The sequence below is a fragment of the Oculina patagonica genome, chromosome 1, assembly GCF_052425735.1.
Source record: "Oculina patagonica isolate OP01 chromosome 1, crgOcupat, whole genome shotgun sequence".
NCBI lineage: Eukaryota > Metazoa > Cnidaria > Anthozoa > Scleractinia > Oculinidae > Oculina > Oculina patagonica.
Window position 1 is genome coordinate 28,438,122 of NC_135758.1, and position 22,647 is coordinate 28,460,768.

At 40.9% G+C, this 22,647-nt stretch overlaps 1 protein-coding gene across 2 annotated transcripts in view; it reads left to right on the forward strand.

The window, feature by feature from the left end:
• Positions 1-22,647, forward strand: part of LOC144662169 (uncharacterized) — a 54,286-nt gene that overhangs the window by 15,541 nt on the left and 16,098 nt on the right. For both annotated transcript variants that reach the window (XM_078522933.1, XM_078522925.1), the window contains exons 10-34: positions 460-727; positions 1,261-1,599; positions 2,220-2,619; positions 3,066-3,502; positions 4,109-4,222; positions 4,913-5,318; positions 6,245-6,648; positions 7,063-7,182; positions 7,780-8,009; positions 8,554-8,741; positions 9,636-10,063; positions 10,556-10,696; positions 11,127-11,162; positions 11,688-12,017; positions 12,299-12,328; positions 12,484-12,825; positions 13,549-13,881; positions 14,372-14,801; positions 15,554-15,972; positions 16,967-17,080; positions 17,915-18,311; positions 18,917-19,338; positions 19,835-19,954; positions 20,393-20,622; positions 21,773-21,960. In XM_078522933.1, the coding sequence (XP_078379059.1) occupies positions 460-727; positions 1,261-1,599; positions 2,220-2,619; positions 3,066-3,502; positions 4,109-4,222; positions 4,913-5,318; positions 6,245-6,648; positions 7,063-7,182; positions 7,780-8,009; positions 8,554-8,741; positions 9,636-10,063; positions 10,556-10,696; positions 11,127-11,162; positions 11,688-12,017; positions 12,299-12,328; positions 12,484-12,825; positions 13,549-13,881; positions 14,372-14,801; positions 15,554-15,972; positions 16,967-17,080; positions 17,915-18,311; positions 18,917-19,338; positions 19,835-19,954; positions 20,393-20,622; positions 21,773-21,960 (6,866 nt within the window). The remainder of the gene's footprint in view (positions 1-459; positions 728-1,260; positions 1,600-2,219; positions 2,620-3,065; positions 3,503-4,108; positions 4,223-4,912; positions 5,319-6,244; positions 6,649-7,062; positions 7,183-7,779; positions 8,010-8,553; positions 8,742-9,635; positions 10,064-10,555; positions 10,697-11,126; positions 11,163-11,687; positions 12,018-12,298; positions 12,329-12,483; positions 12,826-13,548; positions 13,882-14,371; positions 14,802-15,553; positions 15,973-16,966; positions 17,081-17,914; positions 18,312-18,916; positions 19,339-19,834; positions 19,955-20,392; positions 20,623-21,772; positions 21,961-22,647) is intronic.

Genomic DNA, 22,647 nt, shown 5'->3' on the forward strand with positions numbered 1-22,647 from the left:
GGGCTCTTGCAATAGCCTTACCTTCACCTTTGTTCCTCTACTTCCAATCACTATTCAATTTTCTTCTTCTTGATCACTATTCAGCTGACTATTCCACAAGTTTAAGAAAGAAACTTACATGATGGACCATCTGTGCAGCAACTACTAAAACTTTCTCGACAACCTCGTTATCTGTTTCTATCATACTATATATTTATGTCTTTTTTTGTACCTAAAGAATTATATTATTATTGAAATATAGCAAACACGAAAGATAGTTTTTTTTTATCGGAATATCCAAACACCGAGAAGAGAGCTGAAAATACGACGCATAGAGGAGCGTTTTTGACGAAATTCGAGGTGTTTGAATAGCCGATGAAAAACTGTCTCGATTATTTGATATATCTCAATCGAAACAAAAACAACGGAGTAAACGGAGAAATTAATAATAATATCATCAAATTATTATTATCATTAAAGGTGGGCACAATCTGCGACAACGAGTTTGATATAAACGACGCGCACGTAGTTTGTAGAATGCTGGGTTTTGAGGGAGCTTGGTCAACCATGTGCTGTGGATGGTATGGAACTGGATATGGTGAAATATGGCTGGATAGTCTACAGTGCTCAGGGAACGAAACTACCTTGTCAGAATGTGCACATGTGGGATGGGGAAACCATGATGATGTGTGTACTCACGATAACGACGCTGGCGTTTACTGCATACCTAAGCCGGTCGTGCCTCCAGGTAACGCTTCCTAGCAACAAGCTAAAAGCTTTTTAAAGTATATTCCTTTCGCGTTGAGAAAGTGGAATTGCGGGCGGTTAATTCCCATGTATGCTACGTAGGTATGTGCTACCCAAAGGGGATGGTTTTTGAGTTGTGTTGGTCTGAAATAGGTATATCACTTTACCCTCCGGGCATGTCGTTTAAAGCTTAGTACCATGATAACACCTATTTGCAGGGTGTGCAATTTGCAAGTCATGCAGCGAACTGCAATTAATTGTCACTTTTTTAAATTTCTATAAGCTCATAATTTATAGCCGTAGTCAAATATAACATTGAAGTTAACTAAATAACCAACCAACCAACTTACTAAATTCAATGATGCGTTATACTTAGTACCATAGCAAAATGGTTCTGAAACTCGACAGTAAAAAGACTTTCTAAACACTGAGGAAAGACTAAGCTCGAAATTTATGACACTACACTGTAGAAAGTTTTTAAATTTTAACTAACTAACTAACTAACTAACTAATTTCCTATACCATTATTCTCAGATGTAAAAATTCGCCTCGTCGACGGAACAAGTGAAAATGAAGGCAGGGTGGAAATCTTCCATGTTGACAAATGGGGCACTGTCTGTGACGATAAATGGGACCTTAAGGATGCTGCGGTGATTTGTCGCATGTTAAACTTCAGTGGTGCCCTAGCAGCCCCGATTTTCAGTGCCTACGACCCAGGCTCCGGACAGATTTGGTTGGACAGCGTTGAATGCCTGGGAAATGAATCCAGTATTTACGACTGCCCACATGGTGGATGGGGAAATCATGATTGTTCTCATTCTGAAGACGCTGGTGTTATTTGCCAGGCGAATGACAGTGCCTTACCTGTTTTCGGTATGTATCACAAAAGTAGTCGTGGAAGGCGCGTTGGCCTAATGGTTGGCGCGCTGAGCTCCGGATCGAGCGGTCTGAGTTCGAGGTCTGGCCGGATCGTAGTTATTGCGTTGTGTTCTTGGGAAAGAATCTTAAATCTCACAGTGCAAGCCTCTCTCCACCCAGGCTTCGGTTGTTCAAAGGATTGTTAATCCTATCCACCGGATATATCACTATCCAGTGGATAGCGTAGTGTGTTTTGCGAGCATTTATCCACTGGATAGTGGTTTATCTGTTGGATGGCGTTGTTCATCCTTTGAACAACCGGGGACAGGTTTATAAATTGGTACCGACGAAATTAATGCTTAGGGTTGACAAGCATTACTTCTTGAGGGATCCACTCACACAAGAAATACTCCAAGTCGCTTAATGCTACAACAACCAAGTTATAATAGGTCACAAAGAGTAGTCAAAATCGGCTAAACCTGCTATAATGGGCTGATGGATTTATCATACATAATTATTATTTTTATTTTTTTATTGCGGTAAGAAGCGTTTGAGAGGCATACATCTACCTGTAATGTAGCTTGAAGCAAAATGCAGCTTCACGATAATCAAACATTTGTGTTATTTTACAACAGACGCCAAGAAGAGTCTGCTGTTTGGAGAACACTGGAGAAGTGTCCTGTATCAAGTTAACTTGGAAGCAGATTCTCCTCATTACCGAGCTGCACCCCTTCCAATTGACCGTCTCCGTGGTCTCACTGCGGTCGGCTTCGATCCTGTCGACAAATTCGTGTACTATGCAGAAGCATTTCCGGGGATAATCCAACGGTCGCGTTTGGATGGAACCCAAGCTGAGGCTATTATTAATGGCGTGTACTACGCTAACCGTTTAGCGATTGACTACATCACTCGTAACATTTACTTCACGGACACTTCTAGAGACAGGATTGACGTCGCCGCCTTAAATGGAATGTATCGGACGAGTTTGATTTCTACACCTTATCCGGAGGACATAGCTTTGGACGTGATGAATGGGTTAGTGTTTTTGCACTGTCACCTAGAGAGAAAATATAAAACTAGAATACACCTTATTCCAAAATGGCAGAAAATACAATATCCTTTTGTCTTCATGTTAATTGGCCCCCATGGCCTCGATCGCATCTGCAGAATTCAAAAGAATCTTTGGCTTAAAACGAGGCCATGAGGCCAATTAACATTTAGACATAAAAATAATGTATTTTCCGCCATTTTGGAATAAGGTATATGATCCTGACGGGAATCGAATGGCAAAGTATAGCCAGTATAGCTCCGCTAAAATAATCGGTTCTGTATTTTGGGCTTGTTGTCTTCGTATAAAGCGACGCTTTTCAAAAAAGGTAGAAATTAAAGAAAGTTTATTTATACTTTCTGAATATGATTGAGGAGAGAACTTTTTGGTAAGCAAGAAATTTTTCTCATGCTTGTAATTGTTTTCACACTAGGTTCATTTATTGGTCAAGCAACGGCTACCCACCGCGGATCGAAAGGGCGGATATGGATGGAGAAAATCAACGAGTTATTATAGAGTTGGCATTCGATTCATTCCCCAGTGGCATGACAGTGGATTACAGTCAGAGTCGTTTGTACTGGGCTGACAGATATGCACCGGGAGTGTACTACATTGATCTGGAAACCAACCTACATGGAACATTTATATCTGATGAACTGGTTCAACCTCTGGAATTGGCCATACACGGCAATAAGCTTTACGTCGCAGATCTAGGAAGTGGTGTCGCATGGGATGGCGGTATTTATAGCGCCACGCTCGGAGGACCTGGAAATATTTCTAACTTCAATGCCAACGTTTCCAAAGTCATCGACTTGCTGAAGTATCCATGGGGAATGGATTCTTATGACGAAGACGCCACTCTCCAGCCGGGTAAATAACTCTTAGTCAACTGAAGCTAACGATTTGTTGCATTCATAGCAATGTTCATAAGCTGGTCGATCTCTTTTAGCTGTTGATATTTACAGGCTAAACTGAAAGCTGGAGAATTTTATTTATATTTTTCAATAGAAACGGAGGCGAACGGTCTACATGTTTTGTGATCCCAGTGGCTGATCTATTACACAAATGATTTCTACAAAACTGATTTATTGACGTTTTTCAGCAGTGTAGCATGAAAACCGTGCTCACGTTTCGAGTCCTTTCTGGCAATCGATAGTTGGTAGCTGTGGAGCTTATCGTTTTGCGAGTTTGCTGATAGTCAGCCATTGGGTTATGCTGTAATTAACAATAAGACTACGAGCCCGAGATTTCTATGAACGAATAGTCAACGAGGCGTAGCCGAGTTAACTATCGCTTATAGAAAACTCGGGCGCCTAATTGTTTTAGTTGAAACGCGGAAGGATTGCATTCCAAAACCTACACTTTTATGCACTTTTAAGCCAATCAACTCTTGAAAGAACAACGCACGTAGCTCAAAATGTTCAAAGTACATGAAGTAACTGTTGCTAGTCTAATTGTTGTCTTTTCCGTTTACAGAACTTCGTGGATGCCAATTGCCGGACAAGCAATGTAGTCATCTCTGTCTAAATTCACCAGCTGAGCCTCACTGCACTTGCCCTAACGACATGAAGTTGAAAAACTCCACCACATGTAAGAATTCCACTATACTCAATTTATTGGAGCTTTTCTTCCCCAGGCCGAAATCAAACTATCATACAAGGCCTCAGAAAAAAAAATCGCAGGCAACAAGCATACAGTTTGCTCTTCCTGCACAACTGATAGTGCAGAATATTCCATTTGTACATGTCTTAGAAAAGGGCTCCTTCCAACCACTAAACGTTGGTTGCCTTCCCACGACCACATGCACTTCAACAAATACCATCTGACGAAATAAATCGAAGAAATATACCTGATAAGTGTATGTAAAAAACACTTTTGCAACAAAAGCATTTTTTGTCCACAATTCATTATGAGATTCTTCGGTATCCTACTTAATCTGTTTTGTATGGCAGTCTTATAGCTTAATGTGATTATTGGCCTATGACTACCAGAGATACGTAATTCGTCGCAATATATTTAGCATAAAACGAGAAAATTAGGGAGACAAGTTCTCATCAGACACATTCATCTTTGTCTGAATGAAGGACTTAACAGAAAACATCTCGAGGTGTTGGCCAAACGAAAAGCGGACTAACAACGAAAACAGCTTCTGTTTCTTATTTAACCTATTCTTAAGCATGCAGTCTTCAGTTTCTTTAATTATATATTTAAAGAAATACATGTACATCAATGTCAAAATATGTCACAAATGAAAAAACTGAATTTGCCCTTTCTTCACAGGCACGTACCGACGATTGATTCTGCATACCGAGTGTTTCTATAGTGAGATTTACAAGTCTCCATTGGGCGGGGACGACTTGTTTTCTGTAGCGAACACCTTACCTCTCGAACATGTTTCCTGCCCGTCTGCCATTGCGTCCCACCCAGCCGGGGAAAAGATATACTGGACAGACTTGACAATAGAATACATCGCCCGTGCCAACATTGATGGAACAAATGAGGAAATAATTGTTCAAAATGTGTACTCCTTGGCGTTGGTCGTGGACAGCTACGCAGGAAACATCTTTTTTACTGATAAGAACAAAAAAACAGTGGAGGTTGCTAAACTTGATGGTTCATTCAGAACAGTGCTTATTCAGAGTCAAACGGATGACATGGTTGGCCTAGCGATTGATTCCAAGCGAGGGTAAGCTGCCTCTCTTTGTGGACTAACGGGAAGCAGTTCCGGGGGTGGATGTCCATGTGAAAGGGGTAGAAAGACTCGTGGACTCTTTTACGGGTTGTAAATTTTGGATTTATGTCATACTTAAGGCATTCAGGACGGCCCGGGAATACCAATTTTTTTTTTACCAAACAAGGTATCATTTAGGGTTGCACAGGAAGAACTGCGTTGGTGGTTTATGTCGATCGTGCGTGAAATCTTAAAAACATTTGTATAGAAGACAAAGTCTTTATCGCTATTACATGTACATAGCTCTTATCACTCTGTCTGTTTTAGGGGTCCAAAACTCCTGAGCCACGTACATTAGTCCCATTTAGAAGTTCAATTCAAATTTTCCGACGAGCATCCCTGCCCTATGAACAAGGAAGCTCCCTCTTCCCCGGGGAGCAGTTTAAAGTTATGTTCAGTATGTACCAATGAAGATACCAGACTGTTTCTCTCATGTAACTTTATTGCAATGTTCAGCATGATCTCATTTAATAGTTATCTAAGTTAATAGCTTTTTTCTTTTCAATATCTTCATTTACCTTGATTAACCCTGACTCACTGGAATTAAAATGAAGGAAGCCTTGCACAGTTCCCTATATACAGGCCCCAGCTGTTAAATTACACACTTCAAGATGGGGCACCCGACTAGATTAACTCTACATAGTTATTTCGCGCGGGTACCGATGGCCAGCTGTCAACTTTGCTAAAAATTACTGTTTATCTTTATTAGGAGTTGCAATTGCACAAAATAGAAAACCGCATCTTAATCTAGATAACCTCCAAAGTAGAGCCTCTATGACCTTTATCATGCATGTACATACATTTTAAAGTAATTTAATTTTTTGAGCCACCGATGTGTAGCTTGATGAACATGTATAAATTTGCTTTGTATCTCGATTTAGATTTATGTACTTCTCGGCCTGGGGAGCCGTTGCAACGATCAAAAGAGCTGAGCTGGATGGGAGCGACATTATTACGCTGGTAGAGTTCCTATGGCACCGACCCACCGCTCTGGCGATAGACGTGGATGAAAATGTGTTATACTGGGTAGGCGATTATGATCCAAGCTTGCAATACATCGACCTCCGCTATCCGCAGAGTGAGATCGTTTACCACATCGACTTCAGCCACTACCTGTATTACCCGCTCGGGCTTGCTCTCGATGCACATTATTTCTATTGGACAGACTGGTGGCTGGGTAATGTTATACGAGCCAGCAGGGGTCCAAACCCGGATGTAGTGCCGCTTATTCCCTACCAGTACACACCAAGAGGCGTCAATATTTACGATCCGGATGACGTACAAGGTACCATTGTATGTCCTGTATGTTACATGTTGTTCCTGTGAAGAGATGACTATAAGTGATAAGTGTTTTCCTCCAGATGAACAAATATTAATTCTGAGAGTTTCAAAGTAATGGAACCCTATTACACTTTGTGAGCTCGAACTAAAGTTTAATTTAATTTAATCCATTTTTACTACCTACTAGTTTATTAGCTGAACACTGGCAAACTGGTCCGGGGGGAGCCCCTTTCCCGGAAAACTGCTCTTTTGTACTTTACGTTCAAAACTCGTACTGTAGTAGTAAGCAATGCTATCGAAAGTGCTTCGGGGAATTTTTATAGACAATTGTTTGCTTTATTGAACATTTTGAACTGCCGTAAATGTCAGTGTTATCAAAACCTCATTGCATGTACTAATTAATCCTTTCTTACCCTAGATTATCATCCATGTGTCGACATTTGCAGTCATCTTTGTCTTTTAAAACCTGGTGGATACAAGTGCGCATGTTCCGTCAATGACCCCAACATACCGTGCAATGAGAGCACTCACATCTCCAGTAAGTTGTAGCAATTTCACAGATGGCGCATCTTAATGTTTCAAGTTCGTTGTTTTAAATTTGTCCCGATCATTTCTAGTCTTAACCGTTCTTGTTCATTTTTGAGCTTTTTGGCTTATTGTTTGCTCATCTTTCTTGTTTTTAACCATTATTCCGAGGTTTTACATGTATAATTGGCATCCAAAAAAATCATTCACACTTTTCTTATGAGATTTTTCCCTTTAACACGATCCGAACGCTGAGATGCAGTTTTCGAGGTCACTCAAAATTTTTTGGCATATATAATTAACGCCCTAATCACTCCCCGCATTGACATGTTGACCAACTGGGCCCTGGGTCGAAACTAATCAGTCCAAAGTTTGAAATACATACAAATCAGATTTACTGAAAAAGAAAACTACTTTTTTATAACTGAAGACACCTTTTTCATCTACGTTAGAAACCATCTTATAGAGACTATAGAAGCCAGCTTCGGCTCGGATTATAACTTTAAAAAGAAAAAGGAAGCCGAGCAATATGTTCCCAATACGGTCCTCACGCTCGTTCAATAACGCCTTAATATAGTGCTAATTAAAAACATTTGTTTTGTTTTTCTAGATGTATTTGGCTGCACTGAAGATCCCAGTCTCTATTTTATTGACTATCATCATATCAAATGCATTGACCTGAAGTCCTCTAACCAGACGTATGTCAGTGTAAAGACAGTGAAGTCCGACCTTGTCCAGGGTGGTGCAATCGACATAGACCATCGCGAGAGGATGATATATTGGAGTGACATCGCCCTGTGGACTATAAATAGAATAAGTTTAGTGACTGGTGAATCTGAGGTAAATAGCTGTTAACTTTTAACACCGAAAAATTAAAATGTAGAAGTTGCAGCAGTAGACCATACATGCCTTGCATTGAGCTAATTGTTTTACTATGCATGGCCTTTACATTTCTTTTGTTGACAAAGATGTAACTTTCTGCTGTCACAAGCGTGGGTCCATGGAAAAATCTAGATCCCTGGCGAGACATCCCTCAAACCACTGAGCCACAAGGAGGCCCGTGTTGAGCTAAGCTATTTATTCTAGGTTGATATGTGACACGCATCTTGCATACTGCAAGTATCGGCAGTGTCAAAAGTGTCCGTGTGGAGATAGGTTCTGTTGTTGCTGTTACTGCTGCTGCTGCTGCTGCTGTTGCTGTTATTGTTGCTGTTGTTGTTGTTGTTGTTGTTATCTGCATCAGTGTAAATGAAGTAAAGAAGCAATCGGAAAATCCGATTCCTCTCAATATGTCCCTCTTTCCTTTATAGGGAGGATTTGAAGGAATATAATTAAAAATTCAGTTTTCTGGTTAACTAATCAGTCTTTTCATTCCTTAATATAGGTCATTATAAGAGACGACCTGGGAGAAGTGCACGGACTGGCCGTTGAATGGGAAAGTGAGAAGATTTACTACACTGATTTCATCTTTGAGAGAATTGAGGTTGCAAACCTTGACGGCACGTTCAGAAAAACATTGTTTACAAGGGATTTGTATAGCCCGCGGGGAATCGTCGTTGATCCAAAGAGTGGGTAAGTTATCTCTTTCCAATTCAGCCTGTTTTTGATGAAAAGTGGCAGCTGAGGCAAAGTGTTACCACTACAAGAGCTTAAGGAAAATGGTTTAAAACTTAAAACATCTACATAATAGGCAAGCTATAACACGGAAGAAAGGTCTTAACATTGATAATATACCTACCATTAAAGAACAAGGGTTTTCGGGATTACAGAATATTAAGGCAGATTACTAGGTTTTCAAAATGAGTGAACCTTGAGACAGTCCCTTTCAAGATGATGTATACGTAATTCTATGGATAGGCATGTCACAGGGCTCTCATCGCTATGCTATTGCTATTGTGACCATCTCGGCATGGCTTCGGGTACCCAGTCCTCATTCGATAATGCAGCAATAATGCTATTGTTGATAGTAATAGTTATCAAGTCTAAAGTTCAAATACTGTAACAATGGCTCTGAGCTGCACTTAACACTCCTCTTTGAAATGACAACGAGAAATGACCACGCGGTTTTCTTGAGATAAGCGAGCGATGGATAAGTGATGAGGTTGTTATCCCTGGGGAGAAGATTTGCTCAATCACGTTTTATACGGGAGGGGCCGGCTCCACCCCGAGTACAAACCCTTAAACAATGTCCCTTTTATATACCTTCCATGATGGCACCTACAGTAGAAATACTGTATCCCTTCTTTTAACTTTTCACATGATTAACCCGTTAAAATACTTATACGAATCAACCGTTTGGAAGATCTGTTTGAGATCTTTCGAAAGGTCCTTTAAAATACCTAAATGACCGTTTCCCCTTCATGAAATCCCTACCACGTTATAAACCTCAAGCCTGAAAAATGGTACCCCTTACGGGCAGAACCTCCCATGTAGGCAGTAACACCATTATATGTTATTTCATTCAAGGTACATGTTCTGGACAGATTATGGATTTGATTCTCCGAAAATAGAACGAGCAGATTTAACGGGCGAGAATCGAAAAAGTGTGGTTAGGTTTGGAATTGACTGGTATTATGCATGGTTCCCTATGAGCGTGGTCATTGACTATGAACATGATCCTGAGCGCATTTTCTGGATGGATCGATACGACAATTACATCGATTACGCAGACTTAGATGGAAATAACAAGGGAAGTTTGACATATCTAGAAGAAAACATACGTCCAGCGGATCTAGCCTTATATGGTGACATTCTATACTGGGCGGACTGGAACAGTCACAGCATTCAGTGGTTTAACACGACGCAGACTTTGGGCATGCATTACAGCTTCGGTCATCTGACAGATGACTATCTGACAGGTGTCGTGGTGTCTGACAAGTCAAGACAACCAGTCGGTAACTAGCTTTGATTTGATGCATGATGTTTTCGATAAATCAGAATATTTTTAAGTCTAGCTTTTTTTTTCTGCGCTCCTCTAGAAAAGAAACATGAATTTAGTTTGTTATGGACTAATTAAGGATCGCTAAATCGAAATAAATGTAGCAGCAATAAAGGCGTTTTCTTCAAAAGCATATTGGTAGCCAGCTTAATACTCTTAAAATACCTGGACTACTTAAAGGGGCAGTGTAACCAAGCTTTAGTTCTACTTTTAATTTAGCACCCTTGTAAGCTACAAGCCACGCATTTTAACTCCTGATAGGTACAAAGGTCACTCTCGATACATGTATAAAGGAGTCTCTCCATAGATATCTTGCATATTGTTTCCCTAGACCAACACATCACTCACTCAGGGCAAATGTAGGTTCAAATGTAAGCTTGTATGTGAGTCTTGATTCCTACATGTATTTGTGGTACACGTGTGGCTAACACGAGTCTTTTCATTTAAGCTTCGCAAATGAACAGACCTCCGTGTCGCATTAACAACGGTGGGTGCAGCCACCTCTGCTTATTGGCCCCAGGTGGAGGAAGCAAGTGCGCATGCCCAAATGGAGTGGAATTATTACCTGGAAATAAGAATTGCAGTAACGGTAATGAAAGATTTAAATAACATGCATGAAGTTTTTTAAACACCCGAGACGACAAAATTGCACGACAATATCTAGTCGATCCGAGTTTACATACAGAGAGGTAGAGGCCCAACTTGCAAACTACAGGGTAGTTGGTTTAAATGTATGCACTCAAAATATGATGGCTGACAATTTAGTTTAGAGAACTTCGATTGCTAGTTTTGCGTTTGAATCCTTGTATCCCCAAACCATAACTTGAAAATTTACAAATACATGTACATGCGGTTTTTTGAATTTGTCCAGCGAAGCACCCGTGCACAGATAATTTCCAGAAAACATCCACAAAGGGCAACAAAAACATTCTACAACCAAATTAAAGTGTGAACTTCGTTACCTTGCGTTTTCGTATTATAGTCAGGACTCACTTATTGATTGCTCTTTCCCGTTTTAGTGACCCAACCTCAACCTCCACCACCACCTGTACCAGGTAAACTATTTTCTATTACATATTTCAAAACGAGTGGAGAGGAATAACATTTGAATTTATTCAGAGAAGCACGACCACTGATTAGCCATACATTAACTCAGTGACTGTTGAAAACTGCACTTCTTTCCACCTTTAAGAACAGAAAACAATCGTTGGTGACAATCAAGATGTTGTTCGAGCGCGTAAGTATAATCATGTAAAGGCCGTTCTTAGACCTTTGTGATAAAGTGTTGACTACAGATTGGATGCGAAATCCACGATTATAGATTGAGAGGAAAAATTTACACATAACAATGTAGAATCATCATCATCATCATCATCATAATCTACATTTCTCTTTGCGCCAGTAGGTGCAAAAGGCCGTACAATGAGGCCGTAAAGTATTTTGATAAAAAATAGCTTTATTTAGTTTACAATATGAAATACAAACTAAATAAATATATTTTTATCAAGTATCTGACTTTTTATTCAAGTTTTGGCTGCTGAGGCTGACTGTATGGCCGCATTTGATATGTTTTTTTGCAGATCTGAAAGTACGTCTTAGTGGTTCAAACTCCTCGCACGAAGGTCGCGTCGAGGTGTATCACCAGGGAAGGTGGGGAACAGTCTGTGATGATCACTGGGGCTTAAGGGAAGCTACAGTTGTCTGCAAAATGCTCAACTTTTCCGGAGCCTTCCATGTAGGTTACTTCGGCGCAGGAAACGAATCATTTCCCATTTTGATGGATAATGTCAAGTGTCGCGGCGATGAGCAAACCATCGCTGCTTGTCGTCACAAATGGGACAATCATGATTGTAGCCATTTTGAAGACGCAGGAGTTGTGTGCAGAAATGACTCCATTCCACCCACTGAAGGTAAGTGGTTCTCAATCGTTTTTCGGGAAGTCAATGTGATGGATCTGGAGGTGTTCAAAATGGGGGGGGGGGGGGAAGAAGGCAGCAGGGGAGAAGTGAAGTTGCATCTCTTCTACCTGAGAAGCGGGGAGGGGATGAAGGTGGAACCTTTCTTGCTCCAACAAGCGGACATTAGAAGCTTCCTTCACCTTATTTACATCCGCGAAAGTGTTTATTTGTAGCGTTGCCAGCATTGATAGTATTCTTAGTTTATCTTATCTTCTTTCTTATTATTATTCAAGGCCCGACTTTAGCACCGGGACCTCATCCAGGTGAGTTGACGAAGTGTACATATGTTACATGTTTTGTTCTTGTTTTTTATCGTGTTTATCTTTGCCTCCCTTTGTGGCCTCTATCCGTCATCTAGCGCTGAATAAAACATTTTGCAACCTTTCATAACGTTTGTTTCTGTGTGTTCTTCATCCAGAATTAAAGGTTCGTCTGCGCTCAGGAACGACATCAAATCAGGGACGAGTGGAACTGTATCTTAATGGTACGTGGGGAACGATTTGTGACGACTACTGGGGCATTGAGGAAGCAAACGTCATTTGTCGCATGCTGAATTACACAGAAGGTGCCTGGAGTACACACTGTTGTGGCTGGTACGATATCAACACTGGACCGGAACAAATTTGGCTTGACGATGTCCACTGTGTCGGTGATGAACGAAGCATCGCGGAGTGTCGTCACGGCGGATGGGGAAGTCACAACTGCCGGCATAGTGAAGATGTGGGAGTAGTCTGCAAATATACACCATTACCACCGCCAGGTAAAATATTTTACACCTCTTTTGCTTGTTATATAAAGGTTCTGCAAATCTTCATAAGTCTTATTTGAGTAAAAGGCAACACAACCATAAAGATGAAAGAAATCAGAATTATCAACAGGCCACAGTTATTCGTATTACGAGAAAGTGAAACACTTCTTTAAAGAGTATCATAAAGTTAAATAGCTGAAGAGATGGTATTAATGTCATTTTTGTCTTGGTTGTATGCGTTCTTCGTAAGAAAACAAAGAGGGAAAAATATTTCAAAACCTTCGAAATAGCCTGCGAAGGCAGAGAGATTTCTGTTGACGTCCGCACTATCCAAGCAATTACCTGAACATAACAGGCATATAAAATCGACGATTAAGTAGCATTTTTTCTGTTTAGTGTTTGACTTTGCAGTTGGTTTGTCATGCAATTAACGGTGATGTAGATGATATATTACCCCGGTATCAGCAGAGGTTATCTTTTTTTCTCTTCTTTCACTCGCTATTAAAGCCGCATTGTACAGCGACAAGCCACCAGATTTATCCTTCTCTCGCCTCGGAGACACCACGGTGGCTTTTTCGCTTCAATATAAGAAAAACAAGAAAACATTTTCTGGAACCAGGGTTATGTCACTGAACAACCTTTGCAGGGCCCTCTTTAACCAAAAATCTTTGCATCAGGATCATGATGTAATTGTTATTTGCCTTGTAATATTTATGGCAATTAATCTTTAAACAGATCAAAAATTGAGACTTGCTGATGGAATAAGAGGAGGCGAAGGCAGAGTAGAGATATTTCACGATGGCCACTGGGGTACAGTTTGTGACGACTATTGGGACATAAAGGAGGCACAAGTCGTGTGTAACCAACTCGGGTATCGTGAAGCCCTTGCTGCTCCCAGGAATGCACTTTTTGATGAAGGAAATGGTCACATATGGTTGAGAAATGTTCACTGCGTGGGCAATGAAAGTTCGATTGAAGACTGTGAACACGCAGGATGGAATGCAAACCTTTACTGTGATCACTGGGAAGATGCATCAGTCGTCTGCACGAATGAGACTGGAATTCTAGGTGAGTGCCAGGATCAAATCCGTAGCCACATAAAATAAATGTGGTTACATCTGTTAAGACAAAACCATAACCACGCTCAGTAAATAAAGTTTTTTATTGATTGATTGTTTGTTTGTTTGTTTGTTTGTTTGATTGATTGACTGATTGATTGCTAGCTTCCTTGCTTGCTTGCTTGCTTGATTGACTGATTGATTGATTGATTGATTGAGAACTTAATGTGACCTTTGTGTGTAACCAATCAAGTAAAAGCTCTTTATACTTTCATGTGGTGATTCATATATACCAGTAGTCTTCCTCATTAAAGTTCGACAAAGGTTGCCAGTTCAACAGATCTTTGGCGAGAAGACCCTTACGACCTGACCTAAAAGTGCCAAACATTGATCCTCAGATCTTTGAAACAATCTGTATTTTACACCTAGGCCATTGACTTGAAGCTGTCATCAGGAGACAAGTAACAATGATATTCAACATTATTTTCTTATTATTGCAGATGCAGAGGAGCGCGATTTCTTGCTATTTTGTGAAGGTGGTCGTAAACTTTGCCACTACATCCCTCTGTCAGGCGTCAGGCGTTTCAGACGTCAGGCGTCCCACGCAACGCCAGCACAGGTAATCCCACTTAGGATTGCATTCGATTCTACTGCAGGGGGGATATCATACGATCCACAAGAAAAACGAATTTACTGGACTGATTCTTCTGGAAACATCAATCGAGCTTTCTTGCATAATGGATCACAAGAAGTGGTGGTAAGAGGCCTTAGTTATCCAATGGGTATTGAAGTAGATGTAGTTGGAAGGAACATCTACGTCGCTGACTACTCTGGCAATAACATACGAGTTGCATCTCTTGACGGCGTTAATCAAGCTGTTCTTGTTGATGTGCAGTCTCCTCAAGGGATCGCTTTGGACAGTGTTGCTGGGTAAGATTTTTACAAGTATTTAATAAGTGCGATTAAGCTCTATCTTAAGGTCTATATCGAGTATTGGTCTAGATCCAAGAATTTACAAAACAAAGTATGGACTAACCAAGCTCGTTTAACAACAATCTCTTTCTAAGACCACTCTTGTGAAAGTTTAGCTTTGGTCGCGCTTGAATGAAGGATGGTCTTGCAAAACGCTATTACTTATTTATTTATATTATTTACAAACTTTAGTAAAAAGCTAATAAAAGTAATGACATCGTAATTAAATTTGAGATATAACGGAATTATGAACGTGGCAGAAGTAAGCTTGTTCTTACAGTAAATACGGCATCTCATGGGTTTCATTCATTTGAAAACTTGCTGGGACTACATTGAACGAGTTGCCTGAATCAACTCGATATATAACTGCTTTTAGAATCAGTTTATCCGAAATTTATTACGAAAAGAAGTAACAGTCGGATCTTTAACGTAATCTTCCTCGTTCTCACACCCTTCGTTGTTAATTTGATTCATAAATGCCCAAGGGTGGTGCATGTTTTGGAAGATGCTGCTAAGTGAAAGGTATAGCAACACTGTTATAACTGGCATGTAGTGCATTTAAGCCTTGGCGCTAACACAACATTTTACTGAACTGGTTTGAACCAGTTTTTAAACGTCTCTAAATTAAATGAGCTAAGTTTGTCGTTCGTAAAATTCGTAATTATTCGTGTTTATTTTCAACTTATTGGTTTTGTTTTTGTAATAACCAGGTACATGTATTATTCATCGGTTGGAGTAGGCCTACAAATATACCGAGCAGATATGGACGGGAAAAACCAAATGCTCCTGGCTAATTTGTCCTTCGTTGAAGATGATACATTTGTTGACCTGGTTCGTGACAAACCAAACAACCGTCTATACTTTTCTGACCAAACCAATGAAGTGATACGGTATATTGATCTGGGCAGTTTGGAGATCCACACTCTGCTTTCTGGAAACCTTCACAAACCATCAAGTTTAGCGATGTTGAACGACACACTGTACTGGACTTCTCCTGGCGACGGAACATTTTCAGGAGCCGTCTTCAAAGCAGACGCAACAGCTAACAGCGCAACGGCTGAAACGGTGGCTGATGGCTTTGGACAACCAAAAGGAATATTCGCGTACAACTCACTCTCGACACCTCAAGGTAGCTAAAAATTAAGCAAAACCCAATGATCCTATCGTAGAAAATAAGCGCAACTTGAAATCCTGCCCAGCCTTTATAATGTCGTGGATCAACTTTCTCTCTTAGGTATATTCAATCTAAAATCGATCTTTTACAAGGTAATATTTCAAATTTCTCCTTGATTTCAGATGTACCTTATTTCTTTCATATTGCCTTCTCAAAACGTGTTTTTCTCGTTGTTCACTCAAGTTTTTTATCGAGATTCTCTCTCATCGATATCGAATTCCTCTGATTTGAACGGCCTTGCCTTTCCTTTCGCGTTGAAACATTTACAAACATAATGATAAGGTATATTTTATATATTTATTTTAAATATTTTCTTTCTCTGTTTAAATGGCATAATTGCACACCAGCTTTGACTAAGCTGACAATGCCTAACATTTGACAAAGTTAGGCTGCACGTTTCTTATGTGCAGTAAGTTGATTGCATAGCCTTAAGTCATAAGATTTGGGTCGATTACTATTATAATCATATCTGTAACGAATTTTCTCGATTTCGATTGGTTCTACGTTTTCCCAGGTGTCGCGTAACTGCCACAAGATAACGCGAGTGTCCATAGTTACAGCTGTCCGATTACATCTTTTTGTAATTGGATGTCTCCAATTGAACACCTAAGCCAGCTGGGCGTCAAATCACAAGTACTTAGATGGGTTTCCTCTTGCTATTGGCCTACTCTTTGTTAAACTGATTGAATATACCTTCGATCTTTTCACTCAAAAGAGGTTCTGAAAGACTTACCTAAACGCGAAACTTGTTATAAAAATGACTAATTAGTAACTGGACCTCCTGTTGAACAATTCAAAAAGTAATCACGCTCCTAATTTAATAATAACTCTCTCGAGTAGTCTCTCAATTTTACTCACCCAGTCCTATCAATATTTCTTATGATATAAGCCTATGTCGCGCACTAGATAAAAGGTTTGCTGACGATGGATTACGACTCTTTTTTTGCAGTGCAATCTCCGTGCGAGAATAACGGTGGATGTTCTCAGCTCTGCGTCCTAAAACCCAATGGCCGAACTTGCTTATGTAAAACTGGATTGAAGATTGCCGAAGATGGACAATCTTGTATGTCTTTAAGTGTTATTGTAAATTGTTGTCAATCTGTACAGTGAAATGGTCACATGCATCTAGTTTTCAAAACAAATTTTGAATGGTAAAAAGTGTTAGGCCGATAGCCCACTGCTTCTAGCGCGTTACTTCCCTTTTTAACTATAAATCGTGTTGCTTCTCCCTCTGGATGGAGTGCTCGGTACTCAATTATTCTTATGAGTAGAGAGAGACAGACACTGTAAAAGTAAAATGTCTTTCTCAAGCTCTACACAACACAACAACCACCGTGCGAAACAGGAGTTATCGACACGGAATCTTTAAACACTGGGCTCCCACTTGCCATAGTCATTTAGTAGCAAAAAGACTAAGAAAAGATTTTGTTGTTGATCGAATACCGTTGTCGACTGCCACGACGTACACGGAGTTATAGGTAAAAACATAAAAGAAATTGCAGCGTACTGTAAAATGCCGCTTATAGGCCTTCTCGTTATAGGCCATATTATTTCACTTACAATCCCTCGGAAAAACCTTCCCTTTCCAAGTTTTTCATGTTAATTTACTGACCTCCTCACAAAATATCGTTTGCTTCAACTAGAATCGAGCAATGAAGATAGGTTTTTACGGCTCCGCAAACCCTTGATAAGCTTCCCCCGTCATAAGGCAACTAAAAATTCCGCTTTACAAAACTGTGTAATCCAATATTTTATGAGTTGATTCACTAGTGAAGGCCAGACAAGAATTACGCACATGCTTAGTTATTATTACGTATATACTCTAATGTTTTCATTAGACACAACCTTTATCCATCCTAGCTTACTCTTATCTTTCCCTTGTGGCTTCACTTTCCAGGCACTGTTGGTGACGTCATATTTGTAACCGATATCGATCACGACAAAATATACTTCTCAGATCTATCAGAAAACCTTCTCAATCCCCTGCCGATTTCGAATGTCGAGAGTCCATATGGTGTAGCCTTTGATCCATTCGAAGATCGAGTGTACTGGACTGATTATGCACATGGTATTGTCGCCCGAGCAAAAATCGATGGTTCGAACCAGGAAGTTATTCGTTCCAATGTTAAAGGACCCATAGGTATCGACTTGGATCTTGTTGGAGGAAATGTTTACTGGCTAAACAGGGGCGATAGCACCATCGAAGTTTCAAAGTTAAATGGCGATCACTGGAAAGTGCTAGTTTCTGGTTTGGCTTCAGCGCCAACAGACATTTCTTTGGATACAACGAGAGGGTATGATTTGGACTAGTCTTATAATAAACTAATAAGATAAACTGCATTTTAACAACAAATGGTATAAGAAGATTTTCTGCCATACTCTTGAATTCCATGCCGTATATATCGCAGTACCACGCTGTAAACCCCGCTTCGAAAACCAATTAATGTGCGAGTTTTTTTCTGGATTGGCTAGTTTGTTGTGAAATAATAAAGTAGCAGGTGTGCTGCAGACGCTAGTAGGCGCGGATTCCTGGACTAGCAGGTGGACTTTGCCCCAGGTCAGACGTCGAACCTTATTATGTTATCCGTCGGACCAGTGGTGCAAATAAGTAGAAGCTATTGCTTTAAATCATTTACACTGGGTTTAACTCAAGTGAATTTCGACGATTGACTTCGGTTAAGTCCAGCTGATAGTTTTGTCTTTTGTTGTACCAGTAAGTTTAGCTATGACTTATAATGTAGGTGGGTCGATTGTTCGACTGAAAGAACTACGAATGTATGTTAAACCGGAATACTTCACCGTTTCTTAGCATAATGAGTACAAGATTATCATTACACTGTTAAGGTTTGCCGTTCTAAAAAAATGGACATGATTTACTTGCATTTTGTTCATTGTCCAGGTTTATGTATTGGTCGGCTGAAGGAGTTATTGAACGAGCGGAAATGGATGGATCAAACAGACGTTCAATTGCTGACTTGGGAGAGACTTGGTACGGCGCCCTTGTCGATGCCGAAGGTCTAGTGGTGGATGTGGAAATGAATCGATTATATTTTGTTAGCTATCACGAATATTCTCTTCTCTACATTGATCTCGGCAATCAGCCATACATTGTCCAGACACTGATACAACACTTCTGGTTTTTCTATGGTCCATTTGGAATTGCTCTCGATGACCAGTACGTATACTGGACTGAGTACATAGCTTATGGAATGGTGTTTCGTACAAGTAAGACTGTACATGATGATGATGTTAGTCTTGTGCTTCATGGAACGTATGACCCCAGAGGTATTGCAGTTAAAAAAGGCAACTTTACCCAAAACAGTGAGTATCTCCTTATTTAAATACTGAACCAGTTTACATGTTAAATTCTCATGAATGTTTCTCATCCAGGGCACTTTAGACTGCGTGCAGCCTTATCTTTTATAGTAGGCAGTTACATGCAGCCTAAGGGGGTTTCGACAGCAATGCCAAATGCGTCTTGAAGTAGAGGGTTTATGTAAGTCTTCTTCCCACCTATGCTAGTTATGTAAGATAAGCTGATTTTAGTAGATACAGTAGAACCCCGGTAACTCGAACTCGGATAACCCGAACAACCCCGCTAACTCGAACTAACTTCCATTTCCCCTGGACCTACTTTTCAGTCACTTTTACTCGGTTAACTCGAAAACCTCGCTAACTCGAACTGTTTTTCGTTTCCCTTCAGAGTCCGAGTTACCGGGGTTCAACTGTATTTCAAACTAACTTCTAAATATCGCTATAAATATGTTAGCCAAGCCTCACTGCATGCACTAATCAGTCTATATTTTCTTCTGTTTAGGTTATCATCCATGTGTAGACGTTTGCAGTCATCTTTGTATCATTAAGCCTGGTGGTTACAAATGCGCATGCTCCGTCAATGAACCTGACATACCGTGCAATGAGAGCACTCATATTTCCAGTAAGTTACAAAACATTCTCAGATAGTGCATCTTTATAACCTGATTAATTTGTAAGTTTATCGTTTGTTACCTGTTTCAACCTTTCCTAGTCTAAACCATCCCCTCCCTCTCAACCCCTCTTCCTCTTTCTCCCTCCCGTTTCCTCCGTTCCCCTCCCTTTTCGATGCCTGCCACGAAGGCCTGCCATCCTTGTTCATCGACAATTTCCGATTGAATGTCTTAAAACCAAAACCAAATTAACCACTCTCGCCAATTACAAAGCCAAAGCAAACGAAAAGCAAACCAAATACGAATTACTTTAACAATTAAGTGAAAACCGCTCTATTTCTTCTTTCGCTTATTTGACTAACAGTAATTCTGTTGTCAAAAAACTTTTTATATACCCTTCCCAATAAATCAACATCTATATATTTGGAAATGTCATTTTGCCTTTCTAGATGTATTTGGCTGTACGGAAGATCCCAGTCTCTATTTCATCGACGAACATAATATCAAATGCATTGAGCTGAAATCCTCTAACCAGACGTACGTCAGTTTAAAGACAGTGAAGTCCGACCTTGTCCAGGGTGGTGCAATCGACATAGATTATCGGGGGAGGATGATATATTGGAGTGACAACGCCCTGTGGACTATAAATAGAATGAGTTTAGTTACTGGTGAAACTGAGGTAAACATCTTTGTTCGTTAAGCTAGTGAGTTTATGGCACGATCTTCAGTGCTTTCAATACATCAAACACAGGTTTATATTCAGATGCCTTCTATTCACACTACTTCTACCACTGCCACCACCACTACCACTGCCACTGCGTCTGCCACTGCCACTGCCACTGCCACTGCCACTGCCACTGCCACTGCCACTGCCACTGCCACTGCCACTGCCACTGCCACTGCCACTGCCACTGCCACTGCCACTGCCACTGCCACTGCCACTGCCACTGCCACTGCCACTGCCACTACTACTACCACTACTACTACCACTTCCACTATCACTACCGCTGCCATTGCACTGCCACTACCCCTACCACCGCCACTACCACTGCCACTGCCACTGCGTCTGCCACTGCCACTGCCACTGCCACTGCCACTGCCACTGCCACTGCCACTGCCACTGCCACTGCCACTACCACTACCACTACTACTACTACTACTTCCACTATCACTACCACTGCCATTGCACTGCCACTACCACTACCACCACCACTGCCACTACCACTGTCACTGGCACTGCCACTACTACCACTGCCACCACCACTACCACTGCCACTACCACTGCCACTGCCACTACTACTGCCACTGCCACTACTACTGCCACTGCCACTACGTCTGCCACTGCCACTGCCACTGGCAGCCACTGCCACTGCCACCGCCACTGCCACTACCACTACTACTACCACTACCACTACCACTTCCACTATCACTACCACTGCCACTGCCACTGCGACTACCACTACCACCGCCACCACCACTACCACTGCCACTACCACTACCACTACCACTACCACTGCCACTGCCACTACCACTACCACTACCACTACCACTGCCACTGCCACTGCCACTACTACCACTACCACTACCACCACCACCACCACCACCACCACCACCACTACCACTGCCACTACCACTACGGATACCGCAACTGCACCCTTAGCTGCTACTGCTACTGCAATTAATTTAATATCAATTACACTGCAGTTTAACGATGTCCATAAGTGTCTTGTGAATGATGACATAACTTCAGTTAATCATTTCAGTTTATCACGCACTCTTCTGAATAACATTCAGTATTATTTGTTCAGTCCTTTTATTAATTTATAAAGGTCATTATAAGAGACGACCTGGGAGAAGTGTACGGACTGGCCGTTGAATGGATGTGTGGGAAGATTTACTTCTCTGATTTCATCTTTGAGAGGATTGAAGTTGCCAACCTTGACGGCACCTCCAGAAAGACGCTGTTTACAACAGATTTGTACAGCCCTCGGGGTATAGCTGTAGATCCAAAGAGTGGGTGAGTTATCATTATCAAATACAGTCTGTACTTGACGTGACAGACGCAAAGTGTCAGCACTGCAATCACATATAAATGGAGTAAAATTAATAAATTAGGTTTAATGGGGTAGAAAACACCTAAACTTTATAGCCAACCAAACAGAGACAAGACTTGAGCCTATGGATAAACAGGTCACAGGACGTCCACCATTAGGCCTAATGGCTTTGGTGTGACAGCAATAATTTATAGGCGGCGGAGCAGGGGGGCAAAGGGGGGTGTAGCCCACCCAAACGAACAATTGTTTTGGAGAGGAGGCGGGGCTTAGCCCCTCCACGTTTTGGTGCCAAAAATATCACGACCGCAGCGTAATATTGATTTATCAAGATATTCCGTCGCGTGAGTGAGTTCAAACATATTCGAAACTTCGTTGGAAGACTTCGTTTTTCTTCGGAAAAGTCCGAAAAATGATCGGAGAATCTGGGAAAATCTTCGTTCAAGAAACTGCTCAAAAAACAAAAAGTTGCCCCAAATATAAAAACCTGTCCTTGCTTGCACCGATAGTGATTTTAATGAAAATTAAATATCCAATCACTGGATTGGTTTCCTGACAGTTTAGAAAGATTTTTGAAGCAAACGACGGTACAAAAAAGCGCTACCTAACAAAACCTTTATAGGTACTATAAAGTATCGTCAAGAAAATATGAA